This window comes from Ambystoma mexicanum, chromosome 1q (genome assembly GCF_040938575.1).
Source record: "Ambystoma mexicanum isolate Mex_15411 chromosome 1q, UKY_AmexF1_1, whole genome shotgun sequence".
NCBI classification, from domain to species: domain Eukaryota; kingdom Metazoa; phylum Chordata; class Amphibia; order Caudata; family Ambystomatidae; genus Ambystoma; species Ambystoma mexicanum.
In genome coordinates, this window is record NC_090922.1 from 439,095,334 (window position 1) to 439,114,851 (window position 19,518).

Sequence of the window (19,518 nt, forward strand, 5' to 3'; positions counted from 1 at the left end):
AAGCCTTTGGGAAGGACAGCCAAACGCTGGCTATGGATGGAGAAATGTTGTTTAAGTAGCAGCTGGAGAGCTATCTGTTTGCCACATTAGCCATACAGTCGCTTGCTGCTGGATGTTGGGCTGACAATCTGACAGGGGGTAGCTAGTGGGCTTAAAAAGTGGTGGGACATAATTAATGTAGTTATACAATGTAGCGAGTGAGCGTAGCGAGCAAGACTGTACTTGACTAGGTGGGTACAGGGGGTTACCCCCCTCCCCAGCGAGAAATGTTTGGAAAAATCACACATATTTCAGCACGGTTTTTCCAAAATAACCAGAAAGGTACACATGTTAAGTTGGTGATACTATGGAGGCAAGTGAAAGAAAAACAGGCTTACGGTATGTAAGGGTGCCGATGGGGCTACTTCCAAAGGCAGGCACTGCAGATAGGGGGTACTATCGAAGGCAAGAGAGAAATACAAGTAATACATCATGGAAAGGAGACACACGTGCTTTTGTAACAGAGAAATCACATAGAGCTTATTGTTAAGAAAACACACTGAAGGCCTAATATCACAGAAAGGGAACACATACTGTAGGTGTTTGCATAAGGGGCACATACAGGGTTCAGGTAATAGAACAAACTATGCAGAAAGGGTCACACATCGAAATCAGGATCCCTGAACAGTGGTGTCCATCACTAAAAAAACATGTGCAAGACCTGTGGTAATCTAACACACACAGGTTCTTATATGATACAAATGGCCGCCATATATTGGCTCACAGGAAGAAAATACTACATGGGGAAACACTCCACGTTCACAGATACCTACAGCTGGACCTACAGCATATCAAATAATACAGCCGCCCCATTTCCCCTCACACATCACATGATCACCAAGCCAACTTGCAGTCATGTGACATATCATAAACGACTCCTATTGACTCCTTGCAGTAATACTCAATGACCGGCCTGAAAATAACCGAGTATGCAATGGGGGTGAAAAGGAGCGAAGCCCCTGACTCCACAGCACAGACCCTCTAGTTCTCCGATAAGAAACCTAGAAACCTATCCCTCGCGGTGTAGAGGAAAAACAATCAGGATGTTTGGGGATCTCAAGAAGCAGTGCAGCACGGGCCAGAGGCATTATTACCATGTGAAGTACCATTGGATTAATATTCTCTTTGTTGCTCCTCATAATCCAATCCCATCCAATTCAATCTCCACTGTGCACTCATGTTCAACTGAGAGTTTATGCTCCTTCAAAACCGAACCCATGCATTAAACAAATGCAACACACTTGCACACACACCATAAACACTGGTGTACATATGAAAACACACACATACACCATGACAAATAACGCAGCAATGTTGCCTTTGTTGTATGGGAGCAGTTGTTTGTGTAGCTCATTGGTTCCACTAGCTTTAGCACCCTCAAAAAAAGACTTACCCCCAAAAATATCTCTTATCTGCGTAAATGGTATTGCCACAGAACCAATGTGAGCAGCGAGAGGAAAGACTGTTCTATTCCTTGAGACGCTCCCAATACTATGGTCTGATCATTGTGCTCAACTATTTGGATTGTTGGGAAAGGAGGTACAAGGAGGAGGAGGAAGGGATAGTACGCAAGTGTGGATGTGTAAAATAGATGGCCTGGCTAAAATCCCAGGAGATGAAGTGCAGGAGAGAGTAGCAGGCATTGATGCCCTGCTTCCATGTGAAGAATTCTTTAAGACAGGAACGGGCTTCTTAGAGGATATATGTTCCAACTATACCCCTTTGAAACTGAAAAAAAAACAAGAAATACAAACCTTGGTTTGGACCCACGTTGGTCTTGTTGCGTAAATAGGTCAATCAAGTCAGGGCTGTTTGATGTGGTCTCTAGATGTGGGAGCCCATCACACATGGCAGCCCCTATTATTCCCTCAAAGGACCAAGCAAATAAGTTCAATAGCTTCATTAAGGAAAAGATTGTGAACATTCAGGAGAGCATTGCTAGTGTGAGGGCCCTAGAGAAATCGGGGGGATCCTACAGAAGAGGGGGACATAGGGGAGAAGGAGGTAGAGAAAGAGGGCTTCCGCTTTCAGTGTGTGAATGAGGAATTTATCTACTCCCTGATCCTCCAGTTGAAACCAACTAATGATCTGGCATTTGCAATACCAGCATTTACTGCTAAGTATTTGACAGCCAATGTCACACCTTTTATAACTTCATTAGTGAATAAGTCACTGTTGGAAGGCCAGGTCCCAAATGCTCTGAAGAGAGCACTGGTGAAACCGTTGTTAAAAAAAACAAACCTGCACCCAATAGTTCTAACGAACTATCGTCCGGTGGCCAATTTGATCTGGCCAACCAAGATTTTGGAGAAGGTGGTGTGTGCCCAATTTCAGGCATTTGTGGACAGTGATGGACTGCTGGATGAACTCCAGTCTGGATTTCGACCCAAACATGGGACGGAGACAGCGCTGTTAGCGGTCCATGATGATCCGTTGGAGACCGCGGATGTTGGGGGTTGCACAGTACTTTTGATGTTGGACCTGTCTGAGGCCTTTGACACAGTGGATCACCAGACTATGCTTCTACGCATTAGAAAGGTTGGGCAAGTATTGGAACAAGTGGTTGAATGATTCGGATCCTTCTTGAAGGATAGGGCACAACGGGTGGTCTTGGGGGGTTTTACCTCAGAGATGCTGTTTTTAGACTGTGGTGTCCCACAGGGCTCATCACTATTCTCGTTTATTTTCAACTTGTACATTCGTCCTGTGCTCAATATATTGAGGAGGCATGGTCTGAGGTTTCATTCCTATGCCGACGATGCACAAATCTATATTGAGACAAAAGATATTGAGGGCGCCTTTGAGAAAATGAATCAGTGCATGGTTGAGATCAACAGATGGATGGCATGTAATCATCTTCAGCTGAATGGAGCTAAGACCGAGGTAGTACTGTTTGGCCCGAAGGGGAAAAATGCTAGTGGAGAGACAGAAGCTGCCTTTTTGATTTTGGGCGAAGAACTCCATTATTCTAAGGATTTCTCTGTATCATCCGAGCAGAGACCTACGCTGTGGAGACAAATGACTGGTTTGTGTACCACGTTCCAAATTGGTATTCAGGAGGGATAGGAGATTTGGCGTGTTTGGCCCCAAATTGTGGAACCAGCTCCCACTTGAAATCAGAGCATGTCAGTCCTTGGGAATGTTCAGAAAGATGCAAAAGAAATTGTTTAGATAAGTAGTCTCAATCACAGATCGCACATATTGCTCATATACTGTTAATATCTTTGTGATAGTTGTCATCTGCGCCCGATTACAGCTGAGTCTGTTTGGTGCGCTTTATAAATTACCAAAATCAAAATCATACGAAAGCTTTGAGGTCATCCAAAAACGTGGCCATTTTTGAGAATCTGTGGGCCAATTGGCTCTGGATGGAATAGGAGAGCAGACGTAGTGTGTGCAGTTTCAGCTGATAAGGTAATGCAGTGGGTTAAGTGCTTGTGCAGAGATCTATGTGTGAATGGCAGTCCACAGATTCAATGCCCCACTGGACAACCCAGCCTCTTATCCATTGAGAGTAATGAAATGAGTACCAATGAGCGGGCAATAATATCTATTATTGAAATGCTGAGCGAGCATTCTCATTGGACAATCTAAAGGCTATGAGAACCAGTATAAAGCCTTCATTTTGTTTTGAATGCGACATTCCAAGACCTCGCTCTTGGGCCGTACTAAAAGTTATGAGTCTGTACACCTCGTCAAAATCACTCTCTGAACTCAGCCTTTGACTCAGTCTTCAGGGCCATAACTCCTGGTATGGCTCTCCGGACTGAGTCTATAAATCATAATGACCTCTTCTGAGCCAATCGGAATGCTCAGAATACAGTCTATAGTCTACAATGTAGTCATCATTCCAAACATTCGAATTTGTGTAGCAGCCTAAAATCATGCGCTTTTGTTTTTAGTTGCACAACTCCATGTGCCAACAGCCTTACTGACTGGCAGAGGGTTCATGATCACTTGTGATAGCGATCCGTACCATCTGCATCCCATAGCTGTCATCTTTCACCTTGGGCAATAACTTGGGATTGGGTCATTACCCCGAGTTTATGACCCCTCTCTCAGTCTATAAGGCGTATCTATTTCCCTGTTTTGTTTTTGAGTGTGGTTTCCAGCACTGTGTTCATGAGATAGGCACAAACGCAGAACACTGAGGAGGGTGTGTCCTATGCATGCGTCCAGGTGCTATAGACAAGCCTCGAAGCCATTGAGGCCCAGAGGCTTGAAATCGAGAAAAGTGAAAGTGACTTTCTGCTCAGAGCAGACCAGACACACACTATGTGAGTTTTAGCAAACATTAAATCACCCTTCTGCCCTGTACGTGACCTAGAGGAGCTGATGACATTGCGCGTGATCGCTAATGTATGACACTGTGTTAAGGGTGTCCTTGTTTAGGCGAGTAGTCCAGAAAGGAGGCTCAGGTACCTGTAGGCCCTCCTTCCTGTCGATGCTTTAGGAGTGTATCATCCCCTGTGGGGTTCCTTACGTCTTACCCCGAGATATCATTTATCCTATCACATAGCACGAAAGTGCCCCCTGGTTCTCTCGAGCTCTATGCTAGGATAAATGGCTGTTTGGTCATATGGAAGAAATGCGGGTGAGGATTATAGGACTCCGATTGTTGGAATTACTGGATTACTGAATTAGGGCTTGCATAAACAGGGGACAAATCTCAGTTAGTTGAGCACCTCCTGCTGAGATCTGCATGCAACGTCCAGGTCACAGGTTCCAAAACCGACATCGGTTTTCTGAGTCTTTCAAGCTTATGAAGTTCTGATATCCTGTATCCCTTGAGCTGTGTAAGTGATTTCAATCCAGCACTCCAACTAAGTCAATGCTTAGTATGGGATGCCCAATGGAAACCCTTATTTTTATGTCAAAAGTTCATTTAATTCTGGATGATGTACCCTTATATAACGCCCCTCACTTTGAACCCCCCCAAACTCACTGAGCCAAGAAATAGGTTGTTTTGCAAAGTTAAAATATTTATTTGAAGAATTGAACAATATATAGATTACACTTTTATGAATATGAATAATATCTGAATATCACACTTATGAATATGAACAATGATCAGCAATGGGTAATATTACAATATCAACAATCTCTTTAATCAATTAGGAGTAGGAATAGGAGGATTAATGTAGCAGAGAATAACTTTGGGTGGTTCAAGGAAATGCAATGATAGGAAAGAATGCAAAACAGAAATAAAACTTGATATGACTTCAATCAAAAGACAATATGATCACTCTTTCCCCTGTTAGTACTCACTCCCCCCAACATGAAATATGAAGATATGGAATGAGGGCACACAGGTATCAGGAATAACAATCAACAATGCAGTTCAATCCCAATTCCCCCAGCAAGCTTAGAGAGAACAGGTATGATTTTAAACAGGTCAATTGCTTTTAATTGTGGTTTGAATTGAATGGGAAAAATGCTAGAAATGATTTTAATTCACTAAATGAGATACAGAACTAGTGAGAGTGGCTTGGGATAGGTTCAGGTCAACACTAGCAATGATTGTAGAATGATTACTAGATGGAAAATGAAATTCAGAAGTTGAAAGCAAGAAAAAGCTATTTTATATGTGGTGAAATTGAGCCAAATACGAAATCGCAGCAACTTTTCCACGTGCGGGAAACGCGATTACGGTTCAAAAGTTACAGAGGTTTTTGTGAAGGTAGATTTTTCAGAAACAGAGTCAAAATTCCAAATGAAAGATGCGCTTTAAAGATTAGAAAACACGATGGACTTATACTAAGGAGCTATGAAAGTACAAGATACCCAACGGGACAACCACCAGGACAGGGCGCCTTCCGCTCTGATTGCTGTGCGCCAGGACACTTGACTTTCTTCAGAAAATATCAGCGCACAGATGATTATTGCTACAATTATCACAGACTATATAATGAGAAGAATTCAGGATGGACACAAGATTCTATAATGCAGTTCTGGATAGGTTGAAATGGATTTAATAGGATTACTTTAAACTAAGAGATGACTATGGACAGTTCTATACTAAATACTCACTCCTATGGCTTTGGAATGGAATGGGTCCGTCAATGATCTGGTCAAGGGTTTGGCTGTGATTTTCTCGCCATCGGACAGGTCTCAGGCACTGGGTTCTGCTCTCAGCAAGGCCCTCTGGTCTGCATGGCCTCTTGGACTGGGTCTGACGGGTTCTGAGTTACAGCTCTGCTGGACGGATCTGGGTCTTGGTTCTAGCACGAGGTTCTTAGCTAGAACAGCAAAACAGCTCAGCCAGGCTGTTGGATTTTGTGGTGCCCCTTGGAAGTTTAGGGGTTAAAATCAAGTTGCTAGATTTTAAAGGCCTGCTGAAAAGGGTTCAGCTTTTTGGATTGGGCCTTTCTGCTTCAAAGTTCTAGAGTCTGGATTCTGGGTCAGGTTCTAGAGTCTGGAGTCTGAATCTTCCTGCATGGTGCTTCGCCAGTGGATCAGTTGATGAGTGAGAAAGTGTGTGTGTGTGGGTCCTCAACAGTCCCTGTTTATCCATTTCCAAAGTGGGCGGGGAGGCTGATTGTCTATGCCCAACCCTCTAAGGATCTGATAGGTCAGAGAATTCCCTGTTCCCTGATTTGAGAAAGAAACAGTGTGTCATCATGTGTCAGAGTGATGCTGCCATTTACAATCTAGGGAAGAACCTCCCCTTTGCTTTTACCAAGAAAATCTATTTTTCCCCAAAAACATACTTCCAAGATGCACAACTTGTTAATATTACATATACACATCACAGATTAATTAAGGCACGTCTCTGTTCAAGTCCCATGTTCCTACGGGTTTCGGTTCACAAATGACAGTTTTTTCGCGCTTTTGGTTGGTTACACATTTTCAGATCTGTACAATTTTTTACCTGTACATGCACATACCATCTGGTCATACTTCTGTAATTTTTCATGTTCCTAGCACACCCACAATAGCTACAATATTAAAAACTTTCATGGTTCAGTCTCAGAACATCAAACAGATTCCAGATTAGTTTTAAACTGTGAGCACATTTTTCATTTTAATAATCTCTAAATTTCATATTTTTGTCAGTACCGTACAATTTGTTATAAGTCTTTTCCTCAAACATATATTTAGTCCAGTTTTAATCCACATTTTCAGTCTGGCCTGCCTCCAAGATCTTGGCTGAGTCATAGAGTCACATGGCCTTCTCCCTGCCAGGGCAGTTTCTATTGACGCCCCAAATTAGCATCTCCATTCAGCTCAAGGGAGCCCTTTGTCTGCACTCAGAGCAACAGGCTAGGATGCCCCTCCCAGTTCCTTTTCACACCAGCCAAAGATTCCTTTGATTGGGGAGGAGGTGTGGAATGTGTTTGAAGCCCATTGTAGGAAACTTTAACTTTAAAACACAATGTCTGAAATTGTCTTGTCTTAAAATATAACTGACATTTTTAACAAATACATCAACCAATTTCTTACTTTAAGCCTTTTTAGAATATAGTTTTGAATTGTTTCCACCTCTTAGGCTTCTGATAGCAAGTCTTTCTTTGGCATAGTTTGAGTTCAATGTACAACTTTACACATGACAGGTTTTAAATCGCCATCTTCTGACAGAGTTGAGTAACGGTATTACACCCATTTTTGACAGATTTCTTCCAGCAACCATCCTCAAAAGTGGACTTTGTTCAGATAACATATACTTCTGAGGACATTGTATTTATGTGGATTCTTGAAGTAGAATGATGTTCACCACCCAACAAGGAGGTTGGATCTTTTTGGGTGGTTTGGGAGCCATGATTTTTGCAAATTTGACAGCCAGGGTAAAACAGCTCTGTGTTTCTTTTGCAATGATTTTGCTCTGTGGGCAGCCAAATGATGGGTTTTGGCAGTGGTCTCCTGTGTTCCCACTGACATAGGCAAAAGTGGATGGTGGCCTATTTTTCAGATTTTTACTGCGCACTTTCTGGTGATTTTTAGCGAGCAGCATGCTTTCCGGCGGCCATTCTGATGTTTCTGCTGCAAGCAATGCATAGTAATGTTGCAGGGCCTGGACTCATGGGTTGAAACATCCCAGAGCTGCCTTCCGCCAATTATGCACTATGAGATAGCCCAGTTTGTTGTGTGCTTTGTAAGCCTCTTAGGTGCAGGGGTGTCCTGTCTTATGCACCGCAAATAGGTGCAACCAAGAATTTAGCCATGATGTTATCATGTGAACTAAATGAATATTGCAGGTTTTAGAAATGCTTGCAGCGGCTGTTTTGCGCTTCTGGGGAAATACAAAAATACAGCCTGTTGCCTCTCACCCAACTCAATGGAGCTTCTATTACCCACCTCTGAAGGATGAGAGATCTCTGCCAGCCATTCAAATGAGCAATCTACAGATTAAACTCAGATCTCTGCAGCAGGTACATTATCCCAGTAGGCGATCTGCTCAAGTAAACAATGAGAGTGCACCTATCTAAGCCCGACCCATAATTGAGGGCTCCTCAATGTCAATTTATGCTTTAGCAATGGAAGCCTCTGTGCACCACACAATTGCCTAACCTTTACCACTCACATGGCTCCTGCTGTGGCTGCCAAGATTATTTTGTAGGTTTAAAACACAGTTTACCTTGTAAAAGGGATGTGATCTAGTAGGCAGTATCGAAGCAGGAGGCGTGTGATCCAGATCAGGTTGCCCTATCAAACCAAATTGTGTGATCCTGGCACATCACTTTATTTCTTGGCACATCGTTCTCTTAGTTATGAAGGGTCTAAAGTGAGCGCAAATTAAAAAAGGAATATTATATGATGGAACTTCACAGTCAGCGGCTTATTGCGGCACGTATTGAAAAGACAGGGTCCCAGTATCCCCCTTGGCCAATTTGCTCATACCTAAAGTGCTCCTGGAGCCTTCGCCACGGCTTCTCCAGATCTGTGCTCTTTTTTTGTACTAGGGCTCCAGAACAGTGCCACCTTGTAGTCTAAAAACATGGGCCTCAACTGGAAGTCTTAGAGCAAACCATTGGGGGTATTCAAACCGCGTGCGCTGGACGTAAATAAAATGAAATGAAATGATATTTTATTTATATCACGCTCGTACACAAGTGTTTCAGAGCGCGACCAGGCAAAGGGCGTGGAACAGGGGAGAAACAAAAAAGACGATCTTACTAGGCCCAGTGACATTGAGAACGTGCAAGTGCATGGGAAAGGGAAAAGGGGGAAAGTGCATGGAAGGAGAAGAGGTGGAAAGTGCAGAAAAGAGGAGAGAACAGAACAATAAATAATAAGTAAAATAAATAAATAAACAGTGGTAGTGAAGCCAGCAACAGGCAAGTGCTAGGTTAAGCAGATAGGGTATATCTGATAAGTGCAGAAGAAAAGTGGGTGGGGGACTGTATGGGTCCAGATACAGACCCCAGTGCAAGGGGTGGCCCGAAGGCAGTGCAGGAGGTTGGCAGGGTGAGTGGGTACCTGGGCCCGAAGGACATAGGGTGGCCAGGTGCATGGTGCCGAGAGAGAAAACAGATCAGCAGGGGAGAAGAGGGTCAAAGGTAGAAGCGAAGAGGAAGGACTTGAGGTGCTTCCGGAACTAGAGATGGTTCACCTCAAGTTTTAGGGTGGCAGGGAGGCTGTTCCAAAGGGAGGCCCCAGCCGAAGATAGAGATCTACCCCCAGCACGTTTCTTCGAAAAACGACAGACCCCGAAGGAGTTAGAAGTAGAGGAGGGGAGGTATTTACAGAGGGATAGCTGAAGGTATTTTGGACCCAGGTGCCAGAAAGCTTTGCGGAGAATGCAGAGGGTTTTAAATTTAATCCTTGCATCCACTGGGAGCCAATGAAGGGATTTCAGAGCTGGAGAGATACGATCCCAGGGCTTGAGGCCAATGACAAATCTTGCAGTCCTGTTCTGGATTAGTTGTAAAGGGTGGAGAGTGGAGGCAGGTAGATTTAGAAAGAGGCTGTTACAGTAGTCCAACCTAGAGAGAACCAGAGCTTGGGAGACAGTAAGCTTCGAGGGAAGGAGAGGAAAGGCAGAGTACCTCTGAGGAGGTGCAGTAAGAAGTTTTAAGACTTTTTAGAGACGTCAGAGATGTGTGCGGAGAAGGAAAGTGTGGAGTCAAAGATGACCCCAAGGTTCTTAGCCTCGCAGGTAGGGGTAGGAGGAGGGCCAAGGGAGGCCAGCCAGAGAGTGATGGCAAAGGATGGTGAAGGTGTACCAATGAGGAGGTTCTCAGTCTTGTTTGTGGCACACCAATTTTGAATGGCGATTAGGCTATCAGAGATGAGGGAAGGATAGGAGGTGGATGAAGGAAGCCTGAAAATGAGTTGGATGTCATTAGCGTAGCACTGGAAATTTGAGCAGAAAATGAAAATGCAGTAAGCGAGAGTTGCCAGGTATTGGTTGAAAAGCCAGGGCGAGAGGTTAGACCCCTGGGGAACACCACAGGTAGAGAGGGAAATAGAAGATAGGAAGGACCCAAGTTGTACCTGGGAGGGTTGATCCGAGAGGAAAGAGGTCAGCCAGGCCAGAGCCTGATCGGTGATACCCAGGTTGTCACAGAGACAGTTGAGCAGGGTGGTATGGTTGACTGTGTCGAAAGCAGAGGAGAGATCAAGTAGGATGAGGAAAAAAGGAATGTTAGAGTCAAGGTTGGAGAGCAGCTCTTCACGGATGCTCAGGAGAGCAGTTTCCATGCTTCTGGCAGTTCTGAAGCCAGATTGGTGGTCATGGAGAGAGCCAACAGAATCGGAATGAAGGTTAAGCTGAGAGATGGCCAGCTTTTCAAGGAGTTTTCCCAAAAAGAGAGTAATGGCAATTGGGTGATAGTTAGCCAGACAAGAATGATCAGCTGTGGGTTTCTTGAGGAGGGGATGCACCAGGGAGTGCTTCAGACGGGAGGGGAAAGATCCAGAGGCAACAGAGAGGTTGCAGAAATCAGCAAGGGATGGAGCGAGGGTATCAATGTGGTCCTTAATGGTTTTAGAGGAACAGGGATGGACCTGTTTTGATGAGGCTTTCATAGATCGGACTTGTCTAGTGACCTCATTAGGGGAGAAAAGAGGGAAGGAGGAGAAAGAGGGAGGGGGTAGCTGAAGGAAGGTCAGCAAGCAGAGAAGGAGTTTGTGCTTCATACTAACTATTGTGCTACACCCTCCTATGTTATACCCTGTATGTATGTGCAACTTTCTGTAACACTGCCGTTCCTAAAACAATGCACCCAGTTACCTGAGGGTTCGGCTGCGCTATACAAATAAACTAAAACTAAAACTAACAAGAGGGGAGAGGAGAGGGAGTGGAGGAGAGGGTGGATTAGATGTCCTGGGTTTTAGAGATCAAGTGAGAGGCAAGAGCATTGTAAAGAACCTGGGTGGTGGGAGGAGGGGTGGAGACTGCAGCAGGGTTGGCCAGCTTCTTACAGATTTTAAAGAGTTCGGCTGAGTTGTTAGATGCTGCCGAGACACAGGCTTGAATGTGGACTCTCTTCTTGGTGCGTACAGAGAGTCTATATTGCCTTTGGAGCAGGCGGCAGGCCAGTTTATCAGATGATGAACAAGAAGTCTCCATTTCCTCTGAGCCGCCCTACTATTACGTTTAAGTGTAGCTAGGTCAGAGTCATACCAAGAATTACACTTGGCTATGGACTTCAAACGGATCCTCATGACAGGGGCAAGAGCATCAAGAGTAGCAGAAATAGAGGAGTAGAGAAGGAACAGGGCTGCGTCAGGGTGTGAGTCAGCCTTGGGTGGAGTGGGGGTGAGAAAGTGGCAGCGAAAGCCTCGATTGACATGTGCTTCATGGGACGGATCTCCGAGAAGGTGGGTGGCAATCTTGGGGTAGGCTTGGCTTGAAGGAAGGAGATGGAAAGATGAGAAGCGAGGAGGCAGTGATCACTCCAGGAGAGAGGAGTGGTGAGGGGAATAGAGTGGGAGAGGCCAGAGGAGATCAAGACATCAAGTGTGTGACCAGCAGAGTGAGTCGGGCCGGAAGGGAGGATAGAGAGGGAGAGTGAATTGCAGATGTCACGAAAGAGCACAGATGAGGAACAGGGAGAATCAAGATGGATATTGAGGTCACCAAGGAGGAGGAGTTGAGTGGGTGAGGCCAGGAGGGAGGAGAAGAGGTCTGTCCACTCAGAGAGAAAAGAGGTGATTTCCCCAGGGGGCGGTAGAGAGTAACAACATTAACAGAGTGGCTAGGAGAGAGAGAGAGCCTGCAGACAAGGCATTCGAAAGAGGAGTAAGTCTGAGTGGGGATGATAGAGGCAGGAATCCACTTAGGGAAGATCAGGGCTACACCCCCTTCAGGCTGGGTGGATCTGGGGGCGGAGAGGATCTTGTAGCCATCAGGGAGGAGAGTGTTACAGCTTGTGACGGAGCTGCCCGTGAACCATGTCTTGGTAAGACCAAGGACATCAAGGTCAAGTTCTTCAAGGAGGTGGCAGATGACAGAGGTATGTTTGACAGCAGAGCGAGAGTTGAGAGTCGCAAGATGAAGAAGGTTGGCAGCCTTAAAGACCTTCCGGGGATGGGTACAAGTCAGAGGTACACCTTGCAGAGGTGTGGAGGGAGATTGAGGTGGAGCAGAGGAGGAAGGGAAAGAGGTCGAGGTAGCCCAAGAAGGAGAGTAGGGGACAGCTGGAGATGAGAGGAAGTTGATGAGGTGAGGGAACCACCTATTGAAGAGGAGAAGATTGGCCTGAGGGCCTTGCACCATGACAGTGCCATTTAGGTAGACATTAATGATGACTCTGGAGGAGTCAAAGGAATCCATGAGGACCTCCCAGTGGCTGCCACCATTAATGAGAGAGGAGGAGACAGGACAGAGCACAGAGATCATATGAGGGGTCCAGAGATCTGGCGAAGGAACAACAAAGAGGATGTCTGTGAGGGTTTGTCTGGCAGAGGCGGTGGAATAGGTATCAGTGACGGGGAGACCAGGGTTGAAGGCCAAGATATCGTTTTGGAGGGAAGGATTGTTGAGAGAGAAGCAATTGGAGTAAATAGGAGAAACAGATAATGCCATCGGCAGGTAGAGTCAGGAGGCAGTAGGAGAAAAGTGCAACTACAACGATATAGAACAGTCACTGGGCTAGCAGGTTACAATTGAGGGCCAAAGTTAAATGAAAAACACACCAAATTTGACTTTCAAAACACACCCAAATTTTCCTTTTAAAAACACACCCAAATTTTCCTTTCAAAAACACACCCACATTTGACTTTCAGAAAACCTACCCAAATTTGACTTTCAAAAACACACTCAAATTTGACTTTTTGAAAACCCACCCAAATTTAATTTTCAGAAAACCCACCCAAATTTAACTTTCAAAAACACACCCAAGTGTGACTTTCAAAAACACACACAAATTGGCTAGAAAGGTAAAGCAGCAGCCAATCAATGAAGACGATGGAGGAAGGCCCTTCTGGAGTCGCTGCCTCACAAACACAAAGAAGCTGGCAGCTTTTTTGGAAACATAACATCTGCAGGCGAAAATATCAGTTTCTAAAAGATTGTCCATGAAAATACAGGCAGCAGGAAGGAAGAACAAGCTGACAACTAGCGCAGTGTTGTTGCGCTAATTTAAAATAAATTGCACTGCAAAATATGATTTTTTGGGAATTTTTGTTTCGTTTCGTTTTCGGCAGAGGGTGACCGGGGGATTGTCCTCCCACCAGTAACGTGTCCAGACTCTTTTGACAGGGGTTGCCCAAGTGGGCCACCGACTTATGCAGGTGTGGCATGAAGTACGAACACACACACACACACACTGTGGTGGCACCTGAGGTGGACAATCACATTCCAGGGGTAGCGCATGAAACCCCAGGTCACTCCCTGGACACGCCTCTGCCTCCCACTCTCGACCGTCTTCCAGGGGTAATGTTCTGACACTGTACCGATAATTAATTTTGTAGTACCATATATGAGTTGAAGGAAGTAGGCCAGGCCCATCTGTCAAAGACTCTGAGGCGCGCCATTGGCTGGGGCTCCCAGGGCCGGGTCAAGTGATTGAACCTCTCCTCGACTTGACCGGCAACAAGCTCAGCTCAGAGTGGGCCTTACCGCCTAAGGAAGAGGAGCTCAACGTTTTTCATATTTCTTCTAAATTTGAAGATTTCAGAGTCTGTACATTCACTTGGAGCTAGCCTTTTGGTGGTAGCCCCTGAGCTTCTATCCCGGGCTACATCCAAAATACCCCGGGCTTTAGCAACCCCCGCCCTCCCAGGCCCCTCCTAGCGATGCCCCTGCTCCCCAGTGACTGTTCTATAACCTGGTCAGAATGCCCCTCAAAACTCACCCCATTGTAAGAAGCTCACTGCTTCCCGTTAAAATCTGATTTCCTATCTTTTGTATGTTCTTTTGTGATCAAAAGAGCATTGTTACTCCTGTATATAAATACATACAATAAATTAAATACATTCATTGATCACTCATCAGAACCACTGCATTTATTTGTCCATTATATAAATATGATGAATGATATTCGTTTTTTAATTCATTTCAAATTTTTAACAAATGTTGTTTGACTTGGGCACAATGAGGTTTGTAGATAAGTGTTTGTGTCTGTTAGTGGGTCTGCAATTCAGGCACATGCAGCTCTAAAAAACGGTAGGAAAACAAACATCAAGTATAAGGAGGGATGGCTTATAGCCCTAGAGTTGCCCTGTATCATTACAAATGGAATGTTCCGTCCTATGATATCTACCTCTCTCCGCCCCCACCATCATCCCCCGAGCTGCTATTACTATTACCAAGAGAAGCATGGGATTGGTCATCCCAGATCCCACCCCAAATGGTCAGAATGGCTAGAATTTGGGCAAGCGCCAATCATGGCCTTGTGCCCAGCACCGAGTGGCATGTACCCATGGATGGCGTAGGATGTTAGAAAACGAAATCCACGGCCTCTCGGCGATCACAACTTATGTTTGCATTCACTGTAAGCGATTGTCACGTGCTAAGGGCGAGTATGCGTGTCCTATCTGCAAGGAATCCATAATAGCCCAGCAGTACAGGAGGGCTGGGGGGGCTGCAGGGGGGGAGTATGTTTACTCTCCCTGCAAAGGGTGCTCTCGAATGGAACTACCATAACAATCGCCAAACAGTTACAGCATAAGTTGGACTGCATTAACAGGCCCAGAAATATACATATATATTTATTAAAAATGCATAGAAGTAAATTAAACAACCATACGAGGTAAAAAAAAAAAAAACAGGGCTCAAACACAGACTCAAGAACTAGACCACCACCAGTTGAGCTGATAATTCTTGCCATCAACCTATCATATCATGTCGCATCATATCGTGATATCATATCAAGTCACTGATGTCAGGCAAGAGGCGGTGCAAAGGGCGAGGCCCCTGGCCATTTCCACTGGGGGCAAGAGGAAGGAGCAGAGGAAGTGCCTGCCTGACCATGCGGGTGGCCCAGCAGTGAGGGCCTGGCAGCAGCTGCTGGCATGTCTTACCTTGCAGCTGGAAAACAGCTTTGCCTCGCTCTCCAGCTGTTCATAATTGCACAGCATTGCACAGTGTCATCGCCTGCCTGGAGGAATTACAAGTGATGCGAAGATCTAAGAAGGCGAAGAGAGGGCATCAAAGGGGAATTGACCATGTGCTTAAAAAGCAACAAAAGCACAGTTTGAAATAGTTCAGTACATATTTTGGGTCACAAATTTAATAGGTGTTCTTTTTCACAAAGGCGCGGGGAACAAATCCTAAATTTGCAAGACATTATACAAGCTAAATTATCTATTGTCTTAGTAAGCAATTATCATTGAACGTTACAGAAAACAGGTTAAATATTGAAAACACCTGAGCAGAGAGATAAAGAAGAGCAAACCCAATTAAGAAAGTAGGAAGTAGGTCATAAGCAATACAATGGTAGAGAAGAATTTTATGAGAAAGTATGAGAAATCAAACAAAAACAAGGAAACAAGAAGTGGACATTCCAAGCCCACATTCCATGCTGACACTTCCATCCCTCCATGTTCTCTCATGTGGCAGCCTGGGGATGTGTTGGGATGTGTTGAAGAGGCACCTCTTGCTGAGGATGGGGTCAATTCAACAAGCACAGAAGAAAGTGGCAGGAATAATTGTGGAAGTGCAACTTACTCAAATGTCCACAGCGCATAGCTAGCTGGGCCTTCAACAAAGCCTAGTACAGACCCACAGTCATCCCTGGACATTTTAGTACGTTTCACATGTATTTCCTTTGTCAGTTAATTGTGTTCTACTCATGAATACATTGTATACCCAGCCTGGATGTATGCACTTGGGGGGAAAGCTGTGCTTGATGAATCCGGCTCATTATGTCTTATGCACTGTGGTGCCTATGTCAACAAGGGAGAGGTTCAGGCCATCCCATTTAAGGGTTGAGAAAGCCTATGCTTTGTTTTAGAAACTCTGTGTCCAAAACCAGTGGTTGAATATACTTTCTATAAATAAAATAAATCACTGTGTCTGTTTTAGTTATGGCGAGAAAATAGGGGAATCAAGGTCACTTTCTATCACATGCTATGTACATTTTTCTTATATTGACATTTCAGAGCCCGATTCATATCCAAAGTGGGCAATAAAGGAGCGCAAATGTTGTAATCTTTTCAGATGACAGATAATTTTATTCACATATGTGACTTTGGGGGCACAAATTATGCTTGACTGGCCCCCCCAAAACACACGAGGGCTCGGCACAATGAATTAGATTCCCAGGCTCCATGTTTGCGCAACACTGTGTTGCACTCCGCCGCGTGCAGTATAAATAAAGTGGGCGTTCCAGGCCGCGGCAGAGCGACTGGGGAGCACAACATAGCAACAAGTGTGTGTCCGTGGCTTTTGTTGGTGGGGGGAGGGACTCACGGGACTCTGGTAACAGAGACACATCACAGTGGCGACAAAGCGTGTGATCTGACGAACCCGGGCATGGCAGTGAAGGCAGTGAAGTTGTTTTCTGTATTTTTCTCATTATTTCACCATTATGAATGCCGCAGAGAGGGGAAGAGCCACGCAGGTTGGCTGCCATTTTGGGACACATGCTCGTGATGGTCGCAGCTCTTTATTAGTGTGCCTGTGCACCATCCGGGCTGAATTTTTGGATACTTTATCAGTGGAACAGCTGATTATACACATGATGTGCTTTTGAAGTCATTTTTCTTCATTTTCATGTCGAGTAAGAGGTGAGGAGCTGGGGAAGGCCTGCAATTTTCCTTTGTCTGTTCCCCTGGGCCCACCCTGCTCAATTTTTGGCACCACTGGAGTGTCTAGGAGGTCCCTTGGCAGCAACATCTTCCTAATCTGCGCACTGCTGGACTAGATGCACGCCAGGTGCCCCAATTTATAGTCATTTTGGACATTTTTCCGAGATGCCTGGAAGGCAGTACAGGCCTACTTGTTGCATGGTGGTAGAGGAGTCATCAGTAGATTGCAGGAGTAGGGTCTCATTAACATTGTCACACTCATCTTCTCTGTGCCAGATCATCAGTGCCTGACGGACATTGACACACTCATCGTCTGAGTGCAGAGCGGTGAGTTGCGGCCCCATCTAATTTGGGTGCTTGCCATCATGCAGGATGGTCAAGCTGCGGGGGTGCCTCTGGTGCCCCATGCACAGCTGGTGATGAGACAGCAAGGTACACTTCAACCAAAGCCTGAATTGGATATCTCGGGTGCTCCATCCAGTCTGGCGCCAAGGTGGAAGATATGGATTGACAGGCTGGATATGTACCTCAGAGCCCCAGGGGAGACTAATGATGACAGCAAGGTGGCGACACTGCTGTATTCCGCAGGGCCTGCAGTACAAGAGGTGTTCCAGTCCATGCAGCCTCCAAATGCCTCGTATGATGCAGATAAGGCTGCCTTGAAGGAATAATCTTGCCATTGGTGAACACTTGACTATGACGCTTTGTCATGGTCTCCACTCACCAGAAGGATGACGAGACTTTGGACACTTTCTACGCTAGGTTGCGCCGGTTGTCTCTGCCATTTGTGTGGGACAATCCAGACATGATGATCTGCAACCAGCTCATCCAAGGGTGCGCGGCAGGCAAGTTACGCAGGCAGGTGCTGCGTGAACCAGGAATTCCGCTGCCTCGCATCTTGGAGCTAGGACTGTGTCAGGAAGTGTCTGAGGTGAGAGTATCCAGAATGGAGGTTAGGGTGCGCACCGGGAAGTCGGCAGAAGTATGTGCACTAGGCTGTGGCCAGGGCAGCAGAGGTGTCAGATGTCCAGGTGGGAACCATAGTGACCGTGGCACAAGAACAATGGACTCATGCATGAAGTGTGGATACGACTTCCCACACCCTGCAGAGTGCCCTGCACAGGGGAAATCATGTGGCCGCTGTGGGGCGTCAGACCACTATGCCCGAATGTGCAGAGCTCCACTGCCGCTCGTGGTCCCGAGGGGACCTGTTAGGGCAGGATTCTTCTGGCAACAACGACCACCCAACTTCGCCCAAGTCAATCAGGGGGAGGAAGGTGCCCCTCTGGATGACGATGAGGAGGAGAACGTGTTCTTCGAGTCAAGTGTGGGCGTTCTGTGTTGCAAGAACAGGAGGCAGCCACGGTGCATGATACAGGTGAATGGGTCATCGGTTCCGGAGCTGGTCGACACATGGGCATCAGTGAATGTCATGGCGCGGAAGCATTATGATGCCATAGAACACCCACAGAAGCTATTGACTCCCAAAGCACGTATTTTTATGTTCAGTGGAGCACACCGATCCTGTTGGATGGTGCGTTCATAGCCAGTGTGGGACATGGTGAGGCGTCGATCGGAGCCTGCTTCTATGTTATAACTGTAAGCAGTAACACCTTGCTGAGCTGTGCAGCTGTGGAGGCGCATGACATTGTCAGTTGTGCCTACTTGTCTACGTGGAGGATGTACAGGAGCTTCTGGCGAAATACAGTCGGCTGTTCGAGGGTATTGGGCGCATGGCAGGTGACCGGTGAGGCTCCACATCGATTAGTCCATCTAACCAATTGCATTGAAGCACCACCGGGTCCATTTCATCTGCGGGACTTGGTTGACAAAGAGCTGGAATGTCTTGTCAAACTGGACTGGACATAATTGAGAAGGTGGAAGGCCGACACCATGGATCTCTCCTATTGTCATCGCCCAGAAACCGAAGCATCCGGACTCAGTACGAATATGTGTGGACATGCGGTTTCCAAAAAAAGCCATTAAAAGGGAACGCCATCTGACCCCCACCATAGATGACATCATCGCTGAATTGCAAGGGGCCCGGTTCTTCTCAAAACTGGATTTGAGGGCTGGATATCATCAGGTGTTGCTGCACCCCGAGTTGCGGTACATAACAACGTTCACCACTCAACGTGGTCTGTGCTGCTATAAGTGGCTGAGTTTTGGGGTGTCATCAGCGGCTGAGGTCTTCCTTTGCTGACCTGGAGAGAGCATTGAACATTAGTGATGACATCTTAGTGTTTGCACGATCAAAGGTAGAACACATGGGCAGGCTGGAGAAGACCCTTGAGCGACTTCAATCTTTTGGTCTGACACGACACAGGTACTAGTGTGAGTTCC

General features: G+C 46.0%; 1 protein-coding gene across 2 annotated transcripts in view; it reads right to left on the reverse strand.

Annotated features, from left to right (window-relative positions):
* Positions 1-19,518, reverse strand: part of LOC138521430 (uncharacterized) — a 395,158-nt gene that overhangs the window by 132,673 nt on the left and 242,967 nt on the right. Inside the window, exon 2 of one of the 2 annotated variants that reach the window (XM_069634263.1) lies at positions 15,448-15,552. The exons of the other annotated variant lie outside the window; for it this stretch is intronic. Coding sequence (XP_069490364.1) covers positions 15,448-15,504 — 57 coding nt within the window. The 5' untranslated portion in view covers positions 15,505-15,552. The remainder of the gene's footprint in view (positions 1-15,447; positions 15,553-19,518) is intronic. 2 annotated transcript variants of the gene reach the window in all.